A 24,570-nucleotide genomic window follows, 5' to 3' on the forward strand; every position below is an offset into this window, starting at 1 on the left:
GGGTTTTATGCTACTTTGTGCTATATGCCCCAATTTCATGACAGTACGTTAGCTTCATGGAGGACTGTCTAGGCGGGTAGCAGACGTCTATCTGTACATAACGACCACGTGTATAGTGCTGGCAATCCAAGGGACATAATCGAGGCGTGCCGGGAATCCTGGCTTGCACAAAGAAGGCAACTCGGTAAACTATCTAATCCCACGTTGAAATATGATACAGAACCAGACAAATTACGTAGAAGATTAAGTCTCTGAAAATACAGATACTGCAACTGCTATTGGGTACAGCCTGGCAGAGATGAGAGATTCACTTCCCTTCAAATCGAGCTTTGCATGTCAGGTGGGACTGTGGGGTAGCTAACAATGGCGACAGTGACACAGACATGATAAGCTGCAGTACAGTGAGTGAACAACTATGGTTAGAAGTATTCCTGTTAATCAACGTCCCTCCGAAGTGATCACTGTGTATATATGTATGTCACTTGGGTTCAAAGCCGCATATTTCTATCTTTCCCGTGGTTTCATCATGGATATGGTGGTAAAAAGACAATCAGCGGGCGGTACCCGACACGCCCACCCTTCCCTCCTATAATTCCTCTAGTTCTCGGGGGATATATCTGACCATCCAACCAAACTCTCTATCCCGCCCCCTCTAACCCTTGGTGGTGCATACCTCCATCAATGTCAGTGAGTATGCCCAGGAAGTTGTACACCCAGTTGGAGGTGTAGCCGCTGTCACAGTATACGTCGATGGTTACAGCTTGGAGACGTCCATCCCCGTCGAAACCAGCCTACAACACCCACACAAGCGTGTTCCAAGCGTGTTCTAAAACACAGTTATGAAACGATTCTCATTCTGTACGAACATTTGAAAATTTGTCAACTTAGCACCTGTTAATTCTTATGCCGTAATGTTATAAGGGATCGCAATTTCACACACTTGATTTAAAACTGCCGTTGCTAATACAAACAATAAGTTGTGTGCACACCTATCTCTACTGACTCAGTTCCATATTGGTGTCGTTTTACTGATATCTGGCTCCATTAAAAGTCCCCTTTTCTGCAGATTCCAACTGGACAAATTGTAATGTATGAAGGGTTGGCAGTTACATATCATCCGTATGGTATTACAACATGAAGGTTCAACTATCGAGTGTTGCTTTATTTATTGCTATTGATTTAACGCCGCTGTGAGAGGTGCTCAGTCACGATGGAATGTCAATATTCGTCTTCAACTAACCATCATGCGCGGCAAGGTTTGCCGTTACGTTGACAAACTACTGCCCTGTAACAGACGGGAGTCGGTGACAAGCAAACAGTGATGCCAATGAGTCTTGGCACGACGTTCACACCGCTGGGTTCAGTTACAAGCAAACAGCTGCATCAACGACTGTGTCCTCCCGATCCATTAATTCCAGACACTAACTGTACAATTGCTTACACTTGTCAATGTACCTGATACTTGGCCAGAATAGATCCTCGGTTTCCCAGCATCTCCATTGCAGTTGCCAGACCAACGGTGGTTCTCACGGGCCTGGAGCAAACATTCAACAGTCAGTATCACAGTTCTCAGTGTGATACCACGTTCGGTTCTTCACGCCAGAGTCTCATTTACCAACAGTTAGTTATTGCCATACAGTTCTGAATATAGTTCTGTGGTCGCCAGCTCCGATGTTGTGGGTGTGTTTTGGTACTCAGTAAATAGTTTCAGAATTACATTCACCTCCGCTGAAGTGATATTACAAAGGTGAGTGGGTGGCTTTAGTTTTACGCCGCTTTTAGCAAAATTCCAGCAATACGAACTTCCAAAATAGGCGTCACACATTGTACCCGTGTGGGGAATCGAACCAGGGTCTTCAGCGGGACGAGCCAACGTTTAAACTATAGGCTACCCAACCGCAGATGTTACAAGATGTAACAAAAGAGCTGATAAAATGAGTTTACACAATTACACAAGTACATATCGATTTTAGCTGATTTAACTCAGTCTGTTGATTTTGATGAGATTTCTTACCAGGATCAGAAAGACATCACCACAAGGCAACAGAAATCAGCTTCCATTTGAAACATAATGAACAGCAAAGAGCATTTACTATCTGGCAATAAAAATCTAAATTACTTTCAGAAATTGGCATTTGTTACATTGTTTGGCACTATGTTACGTCTAGACTACGACACAGAACATCGCCAATTTTGAAAGATATAACACTCGTCTGGAGATAACCAGTCTTCTGTTGTCAGGCGTCTGGATTTTAGTTCTGAGCGAGATTTCATGGCTTGCAGCTCGTTGCAACCATATAGGTGTGACAAATGACCGACCCGTACAGGCAGAGCTCGAATAACCACTGCAGCCCAAGATTGGTACATCCGGGTATTACGGTTGCGTGATCGTACTGCCATGGGTGAGAGCACAGCAGTCAGGGTGCCTGGACTTCAGCATATGTCCAGTCACATGTTCGGAACAGGCTGAAAGAGGTTGGTCTGAGAACCAGGAAACCCGACGTAGGGGTCGTGCTACGTCGTCACCATCGCGCTCAACGACTCCGTTATCTAAAACTATCCACTTGGTTTTATAGACATTACCTGCAAAACTGGTGTAAAATTTCATTCACTAAAGTCTATTTGTGGACGAGTTGTACACGTTTGAAAATACAACATTTTCGCAACAGCTTTTTCGTCTATGTATACTATGTACTATGCATAGTATATTTCGTATTTTTAACTAGTGAACAGAAATCGATTTTCCCATTTACGGATATTAATGCTACCTATCAAAAGTTTAGACTTACTTTAATCACTCACCGTATGCTAGGTATCTATATGTGGTTACATCAAAGATTAATTTCTTCACTAACTTGGGTGAACCAATTGCAAACCTTGTGCAGATGAATTGCACGAGGATCATGCATCAAATTTCTGAAAATTATGTGCATATATCGTGCATGTGAACAGTTGCGTTTTCATGTAAAGTTTTGTTAAGAATTTCTTCAGTTGCGTCATTTATTGAGCTCATGACGAAAGCTTTCATCGTTACGAATTTGTTTTACAAAACATGAGTTTGTGTGTAAACAATACCTTTAAACAGTATGGAATATTTTGCCAAATCTACCTTAGATCAATTGATTGAGGTAAGTGGCCGCATTTACACTAGTGAGTATAAACTTTGAATGGGTAGCATAATTTGACAGTAGACAGTAGGGACACACTTTCACCAACAACAACCACGGTCCAACAACCTTTCACGTGTTGCAACGTATGATGTACATACATATACATACATGAGTCAATTCACACCCTTCCAAACTGTTACTTCAAAGCAGAGAACTTCGTGATTCTTACATTAGTTCCCATGGTGATGCTATTTCAGAGGACTCTTTTTCTGAGAGTCACAGACTGCGTGTGGTAAGCACCATCATGATCACGAACTCCTTGAACGTCCATTGACTACACTAGTATTAAACACTATCACGTGTATGGAAGGAGCAGGGCTTTTCGGGAGAACGCTTTTCTAAGTTGGATAACTTGTGCCCAATCCTTTTCTTTATGAATAAAATGTGTTTAAATCAATCAAATCAAGGAATATATCGTCATACGACAGGCAATAGATTCTGTGATAACGATTCCAGACGAGACTGCTATGACAGATAACCAAATACTTCGATGACCTTGGAAGAAGTGAGTGATTTTGACTTTACGTTGCTTTCATCAATATTCCAACAATACCACAGTTGGATAGGCCAGAATGAGTTTCACACAGCATACTCATTTGGGGAAGCAAATCCGTGTGCCCGGCGTGACTAGCGAAGTTTAACCACGAGGATACCCAAACCGCCCGACTTATACGTAGTAATTCGCTTTCTCATAACCAATCTTCGAGTTCCGATTCCATATAGAATATATGTATCGCGAAAGGGTTGGATTTACCGAGTCCTGCCTGAGTCACGAACATACATGGCACTGTTACTTGAAAGACAGTCCTGTATTATTCGTGAGTTAAAAGTCATAGCTACAACTGCAGTTCTGCGTCTTCGGTTTCTGTGAAAACTCCACCTACTATGCTTGAATGAAAGTCCAAGTGTCCTCCTTATTCAGTGTAAAAGAACGCTCTACGTGTAATGTTTGAATTAGGAACATCCATACTATATACAAATGGCATCTTTAAAGAAATTCTTCTTCCTCAGGGGAAATCCCACTGAAACGTTTCAAATGAAAGTCTCTACTTTCAAGATACTTGAGTCCTACCTATTCAGCTTGTATGCTGCCAACGCTGACGCAATGCAAGGCGGGGCTGTGCCGATGTTTTTACCCCCGAACGATCCTCCAATACGCGGGACCGTTACATTAACGCTGCAACAAACAACCCGTAGTTAAGCTTCCATTGAAATAACAGTGGCAAACCAATTATCATTATCACAAATGAAAATGGCAAAAATATTTTCCTTCAAATTTATATTCCTCAATGCATCAACACATACCTTTCCGATGATATTCGCAAGAATCACCTTCGGTCATTAAACTAGGAATCGAATTCCAAAGGAGAGCTGACAGGTGTTGCGGAAAGACAAATACCAGTTGCGTGACTTCACCTATCTTGGAATGCAAGCCCGAGACCAGCGCCAGACTGTCCAGATTCAAGACAAACTTCAGGTCTAGAATAATCCTCGCGTAAAGAAAAGTTTGACTTCAGAGTTAAAGGCTCGAAACAAAGTCACCAATACTTTTGTTATCAGTTCCTACCTGTTCTTTGGAATTGTTGATTGGACAAAACAATAAGTCCAGAAGGATCATGTCTGATAACAGAGCCCACCACCATTTCTCAATCGTTTATATATGTTAATCAATTCTGAAAGTCGGGGTTTGATTAATGTGGAGGCTCGTCATGGTTGAAGAGCTCACCAATATTGGGGAGTGGGTGGGTGTGGGTAAAATCTGAAATTTTAGGCAGATTTCATTGATGGCGATGTACTAATGGAAAGTACAACAATGGGAGTAAATCAGGTAAAGTCCTTCAACAGATCTCGAAAGAGTCGGTCATTTGTGGAGAAACCTGAGAAACCACTGCATCGTGTACTTATGCGTGGAACTGAATAGCAACCCACCGATCCCTTTGTCTGAATGCAGTCGACTGGCTTACATGTGAAACAGAGCACTTCCGTTTTGCTGTAAATGACCAGTCACTTCCCACATGAAATCGCCAATATGTAATTACAAACGAAAATATTTGCATGAACTGTCAACTGTGCAATGGATTTACAGAGTCTGTCCAACAGCTCGTCAGTGCATGCCCTTCCGTGGCACAAACAGCGTATCTCAAACGACATGATGGCATGGCTCGTTGTTCTACGATCGTCTCCGGGTGTGTGTCCGGGTTCGCCACTTGGAACAGTACTATTGGGGACTCTATATATTCTCCAGGAACTTCTTGCTGGGTTCGACTAGGCAGCGTCTGGGCTGCCTGTAGATGGCGGAATGGCCGTGAGCTGATGATGAGTCTTACTAGCCTGACTTTGCCAGGATCACCCGAACCCTCTGCGACGGATTTAATCTATATGACATAATGACATATGACAATACCGACTTACTAGTTGCATGGTTGGCCAATGACAGCAGCAATGGCCCGCTGAACGCCACTAAGTGCCTGGTTGGGTGTGTACACATCCAGACCATCCTCAGAAGGAACGCACACTGCAGCCTGAAACATGGTGCACATGTAAATCAGCATAATATTGATAGTCACTGAAATACCACGGCTAAGGGGAGGCAAGGATGGATTTAAACCCGTGAGTGATTGAGTTAAGCTTGACGGTACTTACGTTGTTCTCCAGATAAAAATGGAACAAGTTCTCCATGGTACATTGACCCTCCACCGTTGAGTCTGAAGCAGCCATGGCGTCTGCAGTAACAGGAATAATTTCACAGCTTCAGTACAGATATTTCAACAAACCGCAAAGCAAATATAAATTGCATCACCAAGACAGAAAGTCATACTGGAGCGCTCTGTAAGTGCTACAAATGTACTGTGCACCTCAAATATATTTTACTGATATGATTAAACATAGAAACATGATCATTTGATGTCGCTGGTGGTGTACTGACCTAGAACAATTAACATTATGACCAACAATGTTTGCATCAAAATTGTTAAAACATATTACCTGTTAGAGATGATAATTTATTCCAAGATGACTGTAAGATCTGAACTATCTTTCATGTTATGCTGAATGTATCTGGCTTAATGCCTTGATCCTGGTGAGGTTAATTGCACATAAACATATTTATGGCACGATCTTGAATTCTAAATTATGCATCCAAAACGTTTCATACATTTTGTAGAATACCTCATTTTGGAATCCTCAAATTATCATAGTTACTAAGCAACACTCAAAACTATACGGACAATGTCAGCAGTGAATAACAGAATAGAATTTTCAAGGGCTTTCGTTTACACCATGTCAAGCATTCAATGGCAAAATTTATGTTTGTTAGAATAAAGGGTGCTAACTGCAATTCCCGGATTTCCCCAAAGGAAAGATAACAGCTACCTATCTGCTGTGTAATACAGAGCCGATACATTCATGAATACAATATGAATGAGTCAAAATGCTAATCGAACGCAGCCTGTTGATACTGCTCAAACCCCCATGTTTACTAGCTTCACCACCAGTCTCATTTGTTGTTCTAAGTCCCCACCAGGTGTTTCCCTAATATGCACCAGTTGTTAATCTATTACATGCTATTGCTAATGTAATCTACTGTTTGTCATAACATGTAATGTTATTCTGCTGTTTGTCAAAGCATACTATGAATATACACATCTCATCATTGTTGTCACTTGCAGTTTGATAACGGTGTAAGAGCCTACATCGAAACGTCGCTCTGTAGATGTATGTTGGAGTTTTTAACATGAAGAGTTTTTACTCACCAACTCCAAAAATGACAACCAAACAAAGACCGTCAAGAAACAATTCATGGCAAATTAGAACGCAAAAACAGAACGAAAACGGTAGGTTATTCAGCGAAGCCAAGGTGACAAAATCCGCCATCTGTTATAACATCCACATTCTCCTCCTCATTGAACATGAAGTATCTCTCTTCCGTATTCTGCGACCCATAATGTCTCAAATATTCCCTATCGGATCGTGGACTGGATTTCTGATGAGTGAGAAACCCTTGGCGTTAGAAATCACCAGCGGCACAAGCACAATATGACCTAGCACTCCCACCATGAGGAAAGGGCATGTGTTCTGAGGATGGTCATGGAAATGTGGTACAACAACCCCGACGTGGATGTCAGTGACGTACAACTGTCCATTCAGATAATTACAATGTTTGTAATCACTAGGTTGTTCCACACCATCATGTCTTCCCGACAGCGGCACTTGCTCCAAGGTATTCGTTGTGCATATGCAGTGTTTTTGCAGTGCCAAACACGAGCATCGACAAAGACATCGACTTTCGTCCGACCCTTGGAACCCTTCCATGACCACAACCTCCAGTCACGACACCAAGCTAGTCACGACCGTGCTGGTTTGTGCTCTGCCAATAAATATGACGTCTGATAGGTAGTGTCGATCTATGCCCGGTTGGGTTTAGGTGACTTCGGACTGTCACAAACGACGACGTGAAAGCCTTCTGTTTCAACACGCCGCTTGGCATGGACGAATTATGTGATTTGTCTCCTGACTCTGGAAAGATCTGTATTCCCCAAAGGAGTTGTAACTCGGTCGACATGAACGCTGGATGTCCTTTATGCCTTTAGTTTGAAGATGTTTTCTACCCAGTTGGCTGACAGTCGACGAAGGGCAACCAAAATCTCTTGCCGTAACCCTCAAAGACACGTAAGCCCATCTATAATGGTGTCCGCATTACGTTAACAATGATGTCTGCATTATTTAAACAACAGTGTCTGCATTACGACAACAATTATATTATGTCAACAATGATGACTACATAAGTCACTAATGGTGGCTACATTACGTCAACGATGGTGATTATATTACATACGTCACTAATGGCGCTCACCTTCAGGCGCTCCAATCCTAGTTTCTTTCAGTGGATTGGCGTGGTAACTGTTGTTGAGGATGGCGTCCTGTACCGATAGTATCGGCTTCTCCGTATCAGAGTATGTGACGGAAACCTGCCTGGATGCCTCGTCAGCCACACTCTGATATTCTGCAATACATGTTAGTGTGAGTGGTGAGTGGATGGGTGAAGGGGTGAGTCGGTGAGCGAGTCAGATGCTGCTTTGGAAAGCATTGTTTCATGCCCGAGTAATCTGACAAGATACGTCAAGTGACAGGACGATCAGAGGTTTCGAAACGCATAACCTGCACATGTACCAGACAGACAGGAAAGTGAACAGAGTGGTCAGTAACTCTTACAACGTCTAACCCCTGGTCTCACAGACACCCCTGTCCATTCATATAGGCAACAACGCACACTTCAACAAAACCATTTCGTGCCCCAGTGTCTATTTGTCTCAAGCATATACATGTAGTTTAACAAGCTGTATTATTTCTTTCATGTATTTACGTCTTACCTGCCACAATAAATCCTATCTGTTGTCCTGCATGTTTCACATCCCCGCTGCAGAACAGCTGGAGGTAAACAAGGAAACTAATGTTAAAGAGTGTAGTGGGTGCACGTGCGCTGCATTGAGGTTAGTGGTCAAAGCTTTTGTTCGTCACGCCGAAGACCCGAGCTCTATCCCCCACATGGCTACAATGAGTGAAGTCCGTTTCTGGTGTCCACCGCAGTAATATTGCTGTAATATTGCTCATGCGGCGTAAAATTAAACTCACTCAACTCTTCTAAACAGAAGAAATGTGAATGAAGGGCAAACGGTGTACGAAGGGGTTTGCTCAAAACATGGCCCGACGTAGCATACATGTAATAATTCTTTAATTAAGTTAAACTTATCTATATCTTGATATTCAAGTACACAATAGAGGTTAACTTGAATTGTCGCCCAATGTCTGTTTATGAAATATTCATTTGAAGATAACATTTTTTTTCGGACGACCCAACACCTGTACTGAGCTGCAAACGTCCTTCTGGAGTAGTTGATTACGAGTACTAACAGCTGGACAAGGACAAGACAACTTAAAGCTTGATGGTGCTTGAGGTGTCAATGACCTACCATCAACAACTTTACGCATTAAAAGTACGATACATCTCTTAAGACACTATCAATAAATAAAACGTGGCAGCATTTCGTTCTGTTGTCAAAGAATAGTAAGGCCCTTACAATTATTAGCAGAAGTGCTCATAATATCAATTTGAAACAAAAATTAGTGAGTTTTAGTTACTAGGCATCGAATACGATCATGTATTTCACGTAAGTGCGGCCAGATAAAAATGAACAATGCACTCACCTCTTCCCTTTGTTGAGGGAATGACACAGGTTTAAGAGCATTGTTCTCGCCAGGAATGTCCTTTGCGGTAAATAACTTTACCACTCCAGGTATGCTCTGAAGCAAAAAATTACCAGATGTACTATATGTACATGCGTAGCCTATGAATATGTATAGATGAATTTACTGATGGAGAGTATTGATGGTGCATATACGATAAGTGTCTGTAAAATATACTTTCAGCGTGATGGACACGACATTATTTCTGTTGGTTAGCATCTGTACAGTCGTTGTTGTTCACAAGCTATCTCTTGTGGGGCTACATTGGCGTGTGCTGGGTGGCTGGTGCATACTCTCTCTGTGTTGCCGAGTCCGCCATAGCGTCTATGATAAACTGTTAGGGTTAAACTCTTTACAGGACGCCCCGCTTCAAGGTGGCTACTTAGAAAAGCTCAAAAAGCTCGCCTTGTTGTTATCGCTTGGAACTCTGTGGATACTGGTCTGGTCTGTAATGAGACCCCTCTGTCCTGGGGACATCTGGAGGCCCGGTGTGTACAGGTGGCATTGCAACCTCACTTGTCCGATAGTACTTGTCCAACAGTCGGGAAATCATACAGAGTGACCTGTCATTTATCATCCAAAACTGTGTTCCACAGGAGATATCGCTTTGACAGAAGATTTAGCACTATGCCCTGACAATCATATGACGACATGAGCTTGATGCAAATCTAATTCTCGTGCGGTATTCAGAGATGTACATTTTTTATTGAAAACTAATGAAGAATGACTTTGGATGATAAATAGAATCTCACCCTCGTGTCTACCGATATCAATTATATCAACACTCATTGAAAAAATAAATAAAAGAAAAATATCCTCTGCAAGCCTCGGACATTATTGCTACTTTATCAACTCGTGTTGATATTTTTTTATATCAGTGGACATTTGGGTGAGATTCTCTATATACTGAGACAACCTGTGATACAGATTTCACGAATCAACACATCGTGCCCATAATTGGGCGTTCTGTCACGTCGCTGTAAAGCTATCAGACATTGGTTGTATTGACTTGTGTTCATTTGTATTAGTGATTGCCAGTGGCAGGCTAACACTGTGTCCAACTAATGCTGAAAACACCCAAACACAGATAAGACGGATAGCCCAATCAGACTCAATATACGACTAGCCGAGCAGACCATGTTGCGTCAATAGTATCGGTCATATATTCTGTACGCCTGACAACATCAGCAGTATAATCTTCTGTACGCCTGACAATATGAGCAGTATAATCTTCTGTACGCCTGACAATATGAGCAGTATAATCTTCTGTACGCCTGACAATATGAGCAGTCAAATCTTCTGTACGCCTGACAATATGAGCAGTATAATCTTCTGTACGCCTGACAATATGAGCAGTATAATCTTCTGTACCCCTGACAATATGAGCAGTCAAATCTTCTGTACCCCTGACAATATCAGCAGTCAAATCTTCTGTACCCTTGACAATATGAGCAGTATAATCTTCTGTACGCCTGACAATATGAGCAGTCAAATCTTCTGTACCCCTGACAATATGAGCAGTATAATCTTCTGTACCCCTGACAATATGAGCAGTATAATCTTCTGTACCCCTGACAATATGAGCAGTCAAATCTTCTGTACGCCTGACAATATCAGCAGTATAATCTTCTGTACCCCTGACAATATGAGCAGTATAATCTTCTGTACGCCTGACAATATGAGCAGTATAATCTTCTGTACGCCTGACAATATGAGCAGTATAATCTTCTGTACGCCTGACAATATGAGCAGTATAATCTTCTGTACCCCTGACAATATGAGCTTTATAATCTTCTGTACGCCTGATAACATCAGCAGTATAATCTTCTGTACCCTTGACAACATCAGCAGTATAATCTTCTGTACGCCTGACAATATGAGCAGTATAATCTTCTGTACCCCTGACAATATGAGCAGTATAATCTTCTGTACCCCTGACAATATGAGCAGTATAATCTTCTGTACGCCTGACAATATGAGCAGTCAAATCTTCTGTACCCCTGACAATATGAGCAGTATAATCTTCTGTACCCCTGACAATATGAGCAGTATAATCTTCTGTACGCCTGACAATATGAGCAGTATAATCTTCTGTACGCCTGACAATATGAGCAGTATAATCTTCTGTACGCCTGACAATATGAGCAGTATAATCTTCTGTACCCCTGACAATATGAGCTTTATAATCTTCTGTACGCCTGACAACATCAGCAGTATAATCTTCTGTACCCCTGACAACATGAGCAGTATAATCTTCTGTACCCCTGACAATATGAGCAGTATAATCTTCTGTACCCCTGACAATATGAGCAGTATAATCTTCTGTACGCCTGACAATATCAGCAGTATAATCTTCTGTACCCCTGACAATATGAGCAGTATAATCTTCTGTACGCCTGACAATATCAGCAGTATAACCTTCTGTACCCCTGACAATATGAGCAGTCAAATCTTCTGTACGCCTGACAATATGAGCAGTCGAATCTTCTGTACCCCTGACAACATGAGCGGTCAAATCTTCTGTACCCCTGACAACATTAGCAGTCAAACGTTTTGTAATCCTGACAACATTGTCAACCTACCAAAGCTTTTGTGGCGTCAATATCTACGAGCTTTCCACTGGCCACGGTCGTGAGGACGAATGCTCCGTAGAGTTGGTTCTTCATCGCCGGCAGATCATCCACGTACACTGCCTCCCCTGAAGCCTGCGGGGGGAACAAATTAGGTTTAGTTGGCAGTTGAGCCTTGACGCCGGTTCGGGTGGTATGAGATCCTCTGGTGTATAAGACCAGGGGAATTAAATTAAAATCTGTCTCCAAATGACAACTAAGAATTGCAAAATAAGAGAAAAACGGAAACATTCTACTTAATGTCCAAAAAGCATGTGCAGCTGCATAACACCGAAGAAATGCTTCTTGAGGAGCATTGTCCCCTAGCCTTTGTGATGTCGGACTGAAATTAATGGCTATTCTCCAGAGACAAACACCATCATATCACTCTTTTAGAAGACATTGTTTCCACACACCTGGAGGGGAGCGGTCAGCTTCGGCATCGGCTCCTTCAAAGGCCATTCACCATGAACGGTTTCGAAAGTTTGTTGACTTGTCGATAGAGGGCGGCAAGAGTTGTCTCCCATTTTCCCATTTCGCACGTTACGGAGAAACTGAAATTTGATGTCACCAGTGGCTTCAGGTTCGATGCATCCTTACAGCCCTAGTATGTATATTTTCAGTAAATCAGCACTTTTCATTTACACACTATGCACACTGAATATTACCCATATTACTCCCTACCCTGCAAAAAGTATTGAAAATATTCGTATGCAAAGAAAACAGACAAGCACCGGTCATGTAATTGCAGTACCTTATAGAAGAGATTTACAGCCAGCTGGCGCCTGTATCTCGGGCTGGCAGAGAGTTGTTGCTGTGCTGGCTCTAGTTCAGCATACAGGAACTTCAGGATATCTAGACAGATACGCATAGTGGTACACCATGTCAGTATATTTTTATTGGAATTTATTTAAGAAACAAAATAACCATCGCCAATGTATTGAGTAACGTTGTGCAGAAATGTCTTTGATTTGAGAGAGGGGGTATCAAGGTACTTGTTTTGTGTCGGCCTTGAACAATGTGGGCCAGTACAAACAGATAGTTTTAATCGTGAATACCGCCCTACGTTGAAACATGACGAATATCTGTTTAAGTCAGTGAGCCTGACAAGTCATCTCTATCTGCAGTCATCACAACCTTGGCCTAATGAGAAACCCGGAATCCAGAGAGATTATCTATTTAATCTGGTGAGTAAGATACTTATGACAAGATGCCACTCTGCTGGTGTGTATACAATAGGTGTGTATACATTAGACAACGTTGGAGAACGATGTCAAGAAGGGATGTGTCATAACTGTGCTGAATGGAACTTACTCAACAATCTTGCAACGACGACATGGCCGACACACATTTATCCATCTACCTTAAAACAACGACATGACCCACAGATGTTTGCACCTACCTTGCAACAACGATGTGTCAGACAGACATTTACCCATCAGCAGATCTTCAGTTTTATTGGCATGGATCTGCAGTAAGGGAAATTGTTGTAAAATCTCTTCCCTTCAATAGCCTTTCGGCATGATCTTAATATATTGTGTCCTAACCTATATTTGCAATATTACACACGCGCGCCCGTGCGTGCGTGCGTGCGTGTACACGCTTCGATGTGGATTCATACACTGTTGTCAAGGGCAATAAACAGTTATTTCCTTTAAAGTTGTATGCTTCACTTATGACATGTCTAAATTCTCTTCAATGTCTTATAAATATATGCATCGCATCAAGTATCTTACCGTGTCGGGACTAATCCCACCGAAGACCAAGGACGGGCGCCCTACCACCTTGTTCTTGGAATCCAGCACCATGCAGAAGGCAGCATTCACATAGGCGTGGGCATTCTAACACAAACAGGTGTTATAGCATTCTAACACAATCAGGTGTTATAGCATTCTAACACAATCAGGTGTTATAGCATTCTAACACAATCAGGTGTTATAGCATTCTAACACAATCAGGTGTTATAGCATTCTAACACAATCGCGTGTTATAACAAAGTTCACTTTAAGGCTTGGATTCCTGCTGCATATTGTAAACTTTGAATAAAAATTATTTGGAGCATTTATGTACCGGAGGTGTCTGTTGCCCGATGAAAAACTGATAGATCAAAAGAAGGTGAACAAGATTTATCAGATTATGCGAGGCGGCTATTGGTAACAGTCTGGCTCTGTCTCCATCAGTCTTCTCAATCTGGTCCCAATGTAATTGGCATGACAAGTAATGAAAGGAAATCTCTAGTTTGGACGGGAGAGGTAGTCATGAATAATTGCGCATGTCCCAGTCATACCACCATGATCATAGCTATACCTGCATTGGAATAATTTTATCTGTATCACCATGCATGGCCATAGGTGTGCCTTCCGTGCAATAAATGTACCTAAATGGCTTTCTCAAACTCTGTTAAATCGATAACATTTTTTACTAGACACATCTGAAAATATTACTTTGTACAATGGTCAGTCAATCTTTATTCGGGTACTTAAAGGGGCACTGATGCGGAGCAATTTCCGTGGACTGGTGTAAACTTTTGTGATTGTTTTTCTCCCGTCAGTACCCGGATGATATCCCAGAATTCGTGACTGGTTCGTGAACTCTGCTGCGCAGTCCGTAAGCGCAATTGATAGTTTAATTATAGACAGATCAACTGAGGTGAAGTCATTTGTACTTCATTACAAATGTATTATGAAAACAAATGAAACACTTTGAAGGTTAATCATCTGCAAGTGGTAGAAATGGTAAAAAAACTATTAGGGCGGAAAAATAACGAAGCCAATGTACGTCTCTATATTTTGTCTCATAACCCTAATTAGTTTATTGTCATATTTGTATGATTCTGAAAATTAATAAAAGAACACACGATTTGCTTACACTCATCGTAAATTTCTAACATAACAGCAACATTTATACATTGTATAGATTGCCAATGTGGATCCTATTTCACACACATACGCGATCTAGTGTGTGTTTTCTGTCATACAGATTCTGCTGAATGCTACAACAAATAAATTAAAACAAAATGCAAATAATGAATGTAAAACAGAATAATTTTATAGCAACAATGTCAGGCTACTACCTTGTTCAGGAATGTATCCATCAATATCCACGTAAAAGAAATCGTATTCCATTCATCTGCAGCTGGTAAATAATCCTGCTCTGTGTCGCGTGTCTTACAACTGTCTCCTTTGCGAAAAAGTAACACATCGTTTCACGTCTTTCGTTGGTGAAAACTAGATAAACCTCTCATTGGTCTCCCAAGATAGCACACCTGGCAACTAATTGTATGATGTCAACTATTCGAAGTAATTTAGTTCACCAATATTGAGCAATCAATCAATCAACGCAAGGGTGGTTAATTCTTTGAAGGGAGGATGTTGTTTTTGCATTCACACTTTACGACAGGGTGCAGTCATCTACACACACTGCCTTTTGACAAATCCGCTAGATGATAAAAGTAATTAACCAATCAGTGTGTTATCGGTTAATCCTTTGATCGATGTTTGTTTTTGTAACTCAGCTGATAAACCCTCTTGCATCACTTACATGCACATATTGCATAACATACAATACATTTGCCATTACAGACCTTAATTTATAATGTTGAGTATTTACTCCAGACAGGAGAAATGCCAAATGGGAACCTTTGTTGAGTAACCGAAGTGGTATTGCTACTAATTATACCTGTTATAAATTCATGAATTGACCATCCAGAGAATGATGACAAATAACACGTGTAGGTTTACACCATCAAACGCGAGTTACAGCAAGGAAGATGTAATCTCTGTGTCGCATGCAGCCTGAAAACACTTATGGGCCGAAACTGTTTTGAGGATACCAACGGAATTTCGTTACATAAGGAATACACACAGGCAGTTTTGTGTACTTTGGTAAATAAGTGAAATAAGTTTTTTTTTACGTAAGACAATTTTCAGATTTCTCTACCAAAGCCAAGGTCATCGTTTTTTTGTTTACGAATTCAAATAAATCAACAGTGTGTTTTATTATCATAAATAATAGACCATTGTAGCTACCATAGCTACCAAAATTTACGTATGCTATTTGCTATCACAGCTCAACCAACACTCAAAACTACCTAAATATAAAGCTTTGCAATCTTCCGTACTGAAACAAATGGCTTGCTACGTGACTGTAGACATCATATTTTCATGTAACATGATTAAATATCGAGGTTAAAAACACAGAAATAGGATCAAATTGGATCAGTAAGTATACCATCCAAGCATCCGAAAAGAACTACACTGCTGGGATATATGGTTACGATCAGACAAGGAATACCATGAATATTTTTAAACAAATGGCATGTGATGGGCATCCGGCCTCCTGACTGTTTAAGTGAAGAAATTTTGCTAATATGGACAGGAGCCCAGTTCCTTTGTCCGTCACGGTCGAAGGAGTGGGCGCTGGCCAATTTGCGGTCTGCTTTCGTAACTAGACCGTTGGCGAGAAGTATTATTCGCTCCGCATCAGTGCCCCTTTAAAGGACCACTAAACTCAATTTTTGGTACTCTTTTTATCATTTTATCACTGCATATGAAAGACCTCTGGTTAGTCAAAAATGAAACACCATTTTTTTTAAAAAAAAAAAAGCCTTGTGGTTAATTAATACCAAGCGTTTAAAAATTGCTAAAAAGCCGTCTGTTTCTCTCTCGCCCGCAAACGAAACCGCAGACAGGTTACGTACCTCTGTCGCCAGAGCCCTACAGTGACATCATGGAAGGAACGATTTCTCGTTAAATCAGGGAGCCTATGTTATAGAGTATCTCTGGTTAAATATATAGAAAATGTGTAGGAAGCTCGTCATTTTGCTGATTTCTCGACGTCACCAAAGACATGCCGAATTGTTGTGTTGCCGTCAATTGTTCCTTGGGGTCGAGTGATGGTGTCACTATGCACAGATTTCCACCAGACTACCTAGTTTTTGCTTAAATTGGCTGCTAGTGTGTGCGAAGTGAGCTTTGTGGAAGCCTGTGGTATATACTAAATCGGGTGGTTCGCCCCCTACCACGCTTCCAGGATAGAAAATGGAGTTCAAGTTTCATCGAGTTTATATAATCAAGACTGCTTACTACACATTTTTGACCAAAAGGATTTTGCATGGATACATCGCTTTCTTCCTCGGAAACAAGGTTGTGGTCGAAGTGACAATATTATCGTAAGTCATATTATATTGACCCCTTATAAGACTGAAATTGTTATGTTATAAGCAATGTCATGTAAAATCCTAATGTCCATCAATAAAATACATATTTTACTGCCAGTAGAAAGTAATTTTGATTTTGTAAGTCGGTGAAAACAAACTTAAACAGCATTCATCTTAAGACAGGGCTCCGCCATTTTTGAAAATCGTGAAGTCAAATCCATTTGAATTAATGAGATTATGTACGGTTTTTTCTCATCAAGTTGGAAAATCAAAACAACATAAGTATGTATTTGAATCATTACCAAAAGGATTTTGCATGACACAACCTGTAACATAATCTAAGCGAGGTCGGGGTCGAAGTGAAAATACTGCGCGATAAATTTCTTCACTTGCTAAATTTACTTGGTTTGTAACGTTCACTCACTGGTATCTATAGACACTTGTCAAAATACGTCTTTATACTTGGTCTCATAATCCTATTTACTTTATAATCATACTTGCACGCATTTTGAAACTTAATAAAAAGAGGCGATCTGCGAATGTATAACAGGAATGTAATATGTAGACATTTCATAGTTTTCCTATACGAATCATAATTCGCACGCCCGCCCTAGTGTATGTCGTCTGCATCATTACATTTAACGACGAAAACAATGATTCTGTTGAAAGCTAAGACAACTTATTAAAAACAAAAATGCAAATATTAAAATTAAATTTATAGGAGCAATGTCAGGCTATTACCTTCTTCGAGGAATGCATCCATCAATATCCACAAAAACAAGTGATATATAATTCATCTGCAGATTTCCCATACGAAAATATACGAAAACGTGATGTATCGTTTCAGGTTTTTCACATTGCTGTATAGTCTCATTGGTCACCCAAGATAGCAAACCTGGCAACTGATAGCATAATGTGCGTCATTCTTTTTAAAAATTTAGTTAGTTAGCCAATAATGAGCAATCAATCGGTGTATTTGCGGGTAATCCTTTGAAAGAAGGTTGTTGTTTTACGTAGACTCAGACACGACAGAGTGTATTCAGTATAGATTAGTAAATATACACACATAAACACTACCCTTTGACAACTCCCCCATTTTAATCCCCATAAAACTAATTAATCAGTTATCGGTTAATCCTTTGATCGATCCAGACACAAGAAATGCCAAATGGGGGCCTTTGTCGGGTAATCTGAGTGGCGTTACCACTAATTATGCCTGTTATAAATTCATTAACTGACCATCAAGTGAATAATGACAATTAATGCGTAGGTTTATACCACATAACACGAATTACAACCTAGCAACACCAAGTGATTTTGACAGAATCGTCTATGAAAACAAGGGTTGTAACTCGAAAACTAGCGCAAAGCAGGAGACAAAACTAAATGATAGTAGATTGTGAGAACATATAGCTTTCATTTTTCTGAACAGCTTTCGCGATTGCTGGTTTGTATAAACCTGTAAACGAAATAGTTTAACCCCAGAAATGTAGATGAATACTGCACAGACCCCCATTTCTATACCCACTATTACGTCATGGAGACGCGCCGCCCTGATTGGTTGAAATTTCGCTTGCGGTTGAGAATTGTGCACGGTTGACAAAAAGGTCGATTTAAGGTAATTAAAGATCGAAATGAGCAGTTTTAATGACGGGGTTTCATTTATAGCGATGTCAGCAAGTGATTTTGCATTTGTACCCTATTACAGTATATGTGACCTTTAAAAGGCCACAGGCCTATAGTACATTTATATACACGACATATACAACTGAGCAGCAGAAAAGCACGTGTGGAATATTTACAAATTACAAGCTCAAAGTAGATTTTCTTTGTATAAATGCAAAATAGATATACATTGACACATTCTGTATTTCAATAGTGTTTTCACTTGTTAATAACATAGTCATAGGTTTTTCATTTGGATGAGCACAATAGTAGGATGCTAGATATTTCTTTGTTAGGTTTCCATAGGCGGGACATATGAAAAGAAAATGGTATTCATCTTCTACAACATTATCACAGTGGTACATTACATTGAATCCCTTGGCAATCCGTGTGTCTGGTACTTCGGTATAATGTTAGGATGTGGAGATGTACCTGGTGTCTGGGAGATATCTTGAAAGACTGGACACGGATCCTGGTGTCTAGCTGAAACAGTTCCACACGTGTAATGGTCTTGCCAGACATGTCCAGCTGCAGGAACTCGGTGAGGCCGTGGTCACTCTCAGTCTCAGAGCTGTGGTCTGCGATACATCAATAATATTCTTGTGCACATACACACGTTTCGGTCAGTTCTATAAGCCATATCAAGGCAAGCAACTCTTGAGATTGGGCTTAGTGCATTGTAAACAATTGCGGAAGGTGAATAAAACAAGTGCCCTCTCCGTGTACTTCTTTATGTAGGTCCACTACCTCACTCTAACCTTAGAGAGAGCCGTTGTAATGCCCATATGTCGTGCATAGAAACCAACATTGCGGTAACACACTTCTGCACAAGTTTACCAAGTTTTATGATTACAATCGTTCACGCAGATACGCAAGTATATGAATGTAGCCCTGCACATTAGTGCAGTCTCGAGATCTGGGCCACAGAACTGATGAATTCGACTTCGCCTTCTTCGGACGGATGTTGCATGTAACTGTCGTTGAATATCATGTAATGAGGAATCCAAGACCCCAACTTGCTGAAGCCATTTCATGTTATGGTAACTATGTGAAGCTTGATGAGTGGACAATAACTTATATCAGATGACGTATTCTGTCAATAGTGCCCTCCATGGTGGCAGCTCAACTATAACCTCTTTGGGCATCTCTTACCCTCATAGGTGCTACTGCCTACCACTGAACAGTGGCAAATAGTAATTGACTGAGTATTAGCACCTTACGCTGAGACCTTGTCAAATGCATAGTTAGACCTTTTACTTGGAAATACTTGACTACGGCGAGGTCGTCAATAGTCTCCGCTATCATCAACATAAATGGACTAAACCTATACCTCCACCTACAGCCTCCATACAGTATGGACAGACAGTAATGTATTGAAAACATTCAACTTGTGAAGTGTGTAATATATATCTCTCGCAGCTACCATCAGAACCAGTCGGGCGCCTCCGTGCCATAATGCTCACCCAGGATGTGTACTCGTGCCGACACAGCCTCCAGAAGGGTGAAGACATCGGACGGGAACTCTGGATGATAGTACTTGACCATCAGGTTTCCGGCCCACGTGCCTGCCTGGTGGCCCAAATAATCTGCTACAGTTTTGTCGAAGTAATATAAACTTTGATTATAAGAAAACACTATAAATAATCTACATATCATTTCTTATATGCACAAGGCGTATAAGCGTTTCTGACGCCATTAACATTCCAAAACATAACGTCGCCTATTTGTATATATGTCACAGTGACTGCCCTTTCCTTTTGCTTGCACGCCACACTTTATAACGGTTTCTTTAAATACGCCGCAGACAGAGGCAAACTGATCGAAATGTGTCGGTACAATGCCACAGTTATAAGTATGTAATATATGTGTACGTTTCGTATAGAAAAGTTACAAGTGTTATCTGTAACCGAATGTCCATGACGTCTCCTTCTTAGACCATGTCACAGTAAATGTTGAATCCGTCAACTATGACAATGTCAGTGTTATATGTCTATCCGACAGTCTATATGTTTGTAGTAATTGGCATACTGGTCAGTCAGAACACAAACACAACTACTTAGGTGGTAACCGATGTAGATACGTGTGTTGCACTCGTGTGTAAAATGGAAAAGGCGCATTGATGTTGTAGATGCGGAAACGTAACCGTAGATCCTGACCATCTGAGATCGTCCAGCATTTGTAGGGGGTAAATTAACAGTTACATTCTACTTACATTCCTGACTAAGACATTGCCGACCATCCGCAAGTGTGTGACGACATCAGTGAAATACGCGTATCCCTGTGCGGGGGCCAGCTGCAACAACGTCGTCATCAGCACAGTGAGGGTCACGTTGGCGCCGATCACCACACTGGACTCCCGGATCTAGCAATCAAATGTACGTTATAGCAGTTAGGATGTAGAGACGTCGTACACAGTACCATCAAATATGTAGTTTGGGTAGCGACCTGGGCTGAACCCCGTGAGAACGAAACTAGTAGCACCCCTTGTCCATTTTAGCGGACTTTGTATTGGTTCTAAATCGATAACCACGCGGAAAGGGCATATGCAATTGATTGAACTATGGGCTACAGAACTTTGCAGTGGGTACTGATTTTCGTACATATTTAGATGTCTGAAACATATGCATAAATTTTACTCATGTAGATGTATGCTTTGTATTAAGAACATGGCATTTAACCTGAGTTTTGTAGAATTCCTGGAGGTCCTGGAGGTCCACATATGCGTCAAAAGGTCCATCGTGCTTGTAAATTCCTGAAACAGAAATCAAACCCAAAAATGTATGTACTGCACTGTATAGGTTCGAGCACAACAAATATACTGAGTCGAAAAGGGAAACTTCACAAATTGTAATTTCTAAAAATAATGAATATTTTGTTCTCTGATGATACATCTATGTATCCGGGAGGCCGGGATCTTTCAACTCTAGAAAAACAACTTTAGCAAAACCCACTCAAACCCATCCATTCGTCTTGCAAACGATGTCAGTGCCAAATCAGGTTTTGCACGTGCAGTCGATCACGTGATCTTCGAATCGAAGTTTTCTTCATTTGCACGTGTTTGCATTGGCCTAAAAAATTTCAAAAAAACACTTTTAAACCAAAGTTCTAACAGTACTTTAAACGCCACGATTGTCAAATGTGCAACGTGAAAGTGCCATTGGCATGTTGCAAGCGCGAAGATCAGTTATTGACGTCGCAAGAGCAATGAGATGCAGCCGTCGTACAGCGTATGACTTGCGGGGTCGTCTACAACAAACTGGCACCACTTCTGATCGCCCAAGGTCGGGTCGTCCACGTGTGACGTCACAAGCAGAAGACCGTCAAATTGTCCTACGTCACCTATAACTACGTGACAGATTTCTGCAGGCTAAACGAACCAGGGCTGAGATGTTTAGAAGTCGACTGTCCTAACAGACCATTCGAAATCGAGCGGGGGCTGCTAGTCTCCATTCTCTACGTCCATATCGTGGGCCAATATTGACGCCATTTCATCAATGTCAGCGTCTGCCGTGGGCCCAACGTCACCTCCGATGGAGCCAGAGAGACGGGAATCGTGTTGTCTTTAGCGATGAATCCAGGTTTACCCTCAGATTCGCGGACAGTGGTCTTCGGAACCAACCTCAGAATTTACAGAACTTGGCGCCGTCTTGCAAGAGTAATGGCGCAGAATACCCAACCACGTGTTCACAAGCATCAGACAGTCGATGAGGAGATGGTGTTTGGCAGTGGGGCGGCCATTTACAATACTGAACTGAGAAATTTCGAATTTTTATTCTTGTGACTTGAACGGCGGAACGGCGGTGTAGCCTAATGGAACTGATTGTGACACTGTCAGTGTATCGTGTACATCACAAAGATCTCAGCAATGAAATAATAACAATTTAGTAACCATATTACCATCTCTTGTTCTTTTATAGTGCCCTGAAGAAAGAATGTGAAGTTTCTTTTTTGATTCAGCATAGTATAATTATATGAATAGTGTCATGTTTCTATTCCATGGACAACTCCTGTCAGATTCCATTATGTTTGGGTGTATAAGGTATGTAAAATGAATGTTGGTGAAACAAGACAAGACGGAACGGTATGCAATACAGTGAAGCCTCCATAGCTGGGAACGCAGGCGCGAATAGATCGTCGTTTTCTGACCTGTAAGGAGGGTTTCACTGCAACAAGTACACTTCGTAACAACAGAATGTGCATTAATGAAAGCTCTGACCATCTGCAGAAGACCATCCTGATACGATGCCGGATAACACAGTCGGTACGCACACACACAAAACAGTGAAGCATCCTCTGACATGTCTTGCGATTTAATCAAAATCCTATGGAGCAAATCTGGGACATGATTGGTCGTGGTGTGCAACAAAGGGATTCTCATGTATAGACCCAGGCCCAGTGGGAAGCTGTTTCACACGAGGAATGGTGTAGACTTCACCTTCAGCGGATCAGGACACTAAAGGCGGTATGAAGAAGAGAGTGCTGGCTGCCATACAGTGACTAGGGGGTTACACACGATATTGGTCTTGTAAATGACGTTTTGAATGTTCACATTCACCAGTAAATTCAACATTAAACATTCCTGGACCATGCGTGTACAGACATAGTTTTGTGAGAAACTAAATGAGCAATAACCATCATAGAATCAAGCTGAATCCCTGTAATTTTGTCTTTTTCTTATGACTAGGGTGATCAAACGGACAAAAACTAATGATCGTTTCCATAGTGCTCACCACGAGAAGTGTTATGTACCTGTTGAAAAACCTGTCATTGTAAAAATTCAGTTCTTTGTGTATAGATGTGTTTTCATCTTCTTGTATGTTCTTCATGTACCAACAACAGGGCCACGGCAATCCATGGGCACACATGTTGGCTATGACGGAGAGGCTACCCAGGTGCCCCTGGGACAGTGGTCAGAGACGGCACAGTGGTCCAGAGACGCAACACATCCATGGATTTTCCTAGCAACACCATGCACATCTGAATGTGGTGGGTTCAAATCCGGGATGCACCCTTACAATCTTTTTCTGACTCTCTGTTCCACCTCGGAAACATGTAATGGTGTTCGTTACGCTCAAGGAGGTTTCCTTAAGCACTACGGTATGACATAGTTGTTGTGCATTTCAAAGTGTCATTAAACTCACGCATTAGTTTCTATGGAGATAACCTACCCGTGGCAGTGTTGCCGGCGACTTGACGCACTTTGTGAGTCTTGCAATACATGGTCATCACGTGGCACAGTTGTTTTATTGACCCTGGTCTGTACCATTCAGCGTCCCCTCGGACAATATGGAACACTCCGTGATTCTCATCCGCTTTGCTGGTAAGTTTTGTCTCGCCATTGCAGGAACCGTTGCTGTGGCAACCAGTGCATGACATGCCCGTGGGTTCGCAAGATGACTTCGAAAGATCCTAAACAACAAAGTATGTACACGACAAAACTGTGGAACATGATAATGGGTTATTGAGTCCGATATTGCAAGTACAGGCCAAATAATCTGCATTGTCTGTAGCAAGGTGACATCTGTACTAAATTATAACAGTTCCAGAAAATACAGCTTTTCAGACTAGTACATATATTTAAATGAAAGCGTATTTGGAATATGTCATCAATACATTGATGATGCAATTTATATCATACTCTATCTGTTAGTAATTTGAATATTTTGCTTTGCATGTAAACCAGGTTTTAAACATGCCTTTTCTGTGCAGTGAAGCAGAATGAAAT

The 24,570-nt window shown here is 41.3% G+C and overlaps 1 protein-coding gene across 1 annotated transcript in view; it reads right to left on the minus strand.

The window, feature by feature from the left end:
• LOC137285306 (uncharacterized) overlaps positions 1-24,570 on the minus strand; it is a 52,299-nt gene that overhangs the window by 21,612 nt on the left and 6,117 nt on the right. Inside the window, exons 6-23 of the mRNA XM_067817640.1 lie at positions 24,014-24,254; positions 21,524-21,597; positions 21,058-21,207; positions 20,309-20,414; positions 19,278-19,423; positions 13,759-13,863; positions 13,425-13,491; positions 12,777-12,877; positions 12,439-12,576; positions 11,996-12,118; positions 9,375-9,470; positions 8,540-8,597; positions 8,023-8,172; positions 5,814-5,893; positions 5,583-5,692; positions 4,243-4,347; positions 1,456-1,534; positions 674-791 (exon numbers count right to left, since the gene is read on the minus strand). Of these exons, the coding sequence (XP_067673741.1) occupies positions 674-791; positions 1,456-1,534; positions 4,243-4,347; positions 5,583-5,692; positions 5,814-5,893; positions 8,023-8,172; positions 8,540-8,597; positions 9,375-9,470; positions 11,996-12,118; positions 12,439-12,576; positions 12,777-12,877; positions 13,425-13,491; positions 13,759-13,863; positions 19,278-19,423; positions 20,309-20,414; positions 21,058-21,207; positions 21,524-21,597; positions 24,014-24,254 (2,047 nt within the window). The remainder of the gene's footprint in view (positions 1-673; positions 792-1,455; positions 1,535-4,242; positions 4,348-5,582; positions 5,693-5,813; positions 5,894-8,022; positions 8,173-8,539; positions 8,598-9,374; positions 9,471-11,995; positions 12,119-12,438; positions 12,577-12,776; positions 12,878-13,424; positions 13,492-13,758; positions 13,864-19,277; positions 19,424-20,308; positions 20,415-21,057; positions 21,208-21,523; positions 21,598-24,013; positions 24,255-24,570) is intronic.

Source organism: Haliotis asinina, chromosome 5 (genome assembly GCF_037392515.1).
Source record: "Haliotis asinina isolate JCU_RB_2024 chromosome 5, JCU_Hal_asi_v2, whole genome shotgun sequence".
Classification (NCBI taxonomy): Eukaryota; Metazoa; Mollusca; class Gastropoda; order Lepetellida; family Haliotidae; genus Haliotis; species Haliotis asinina.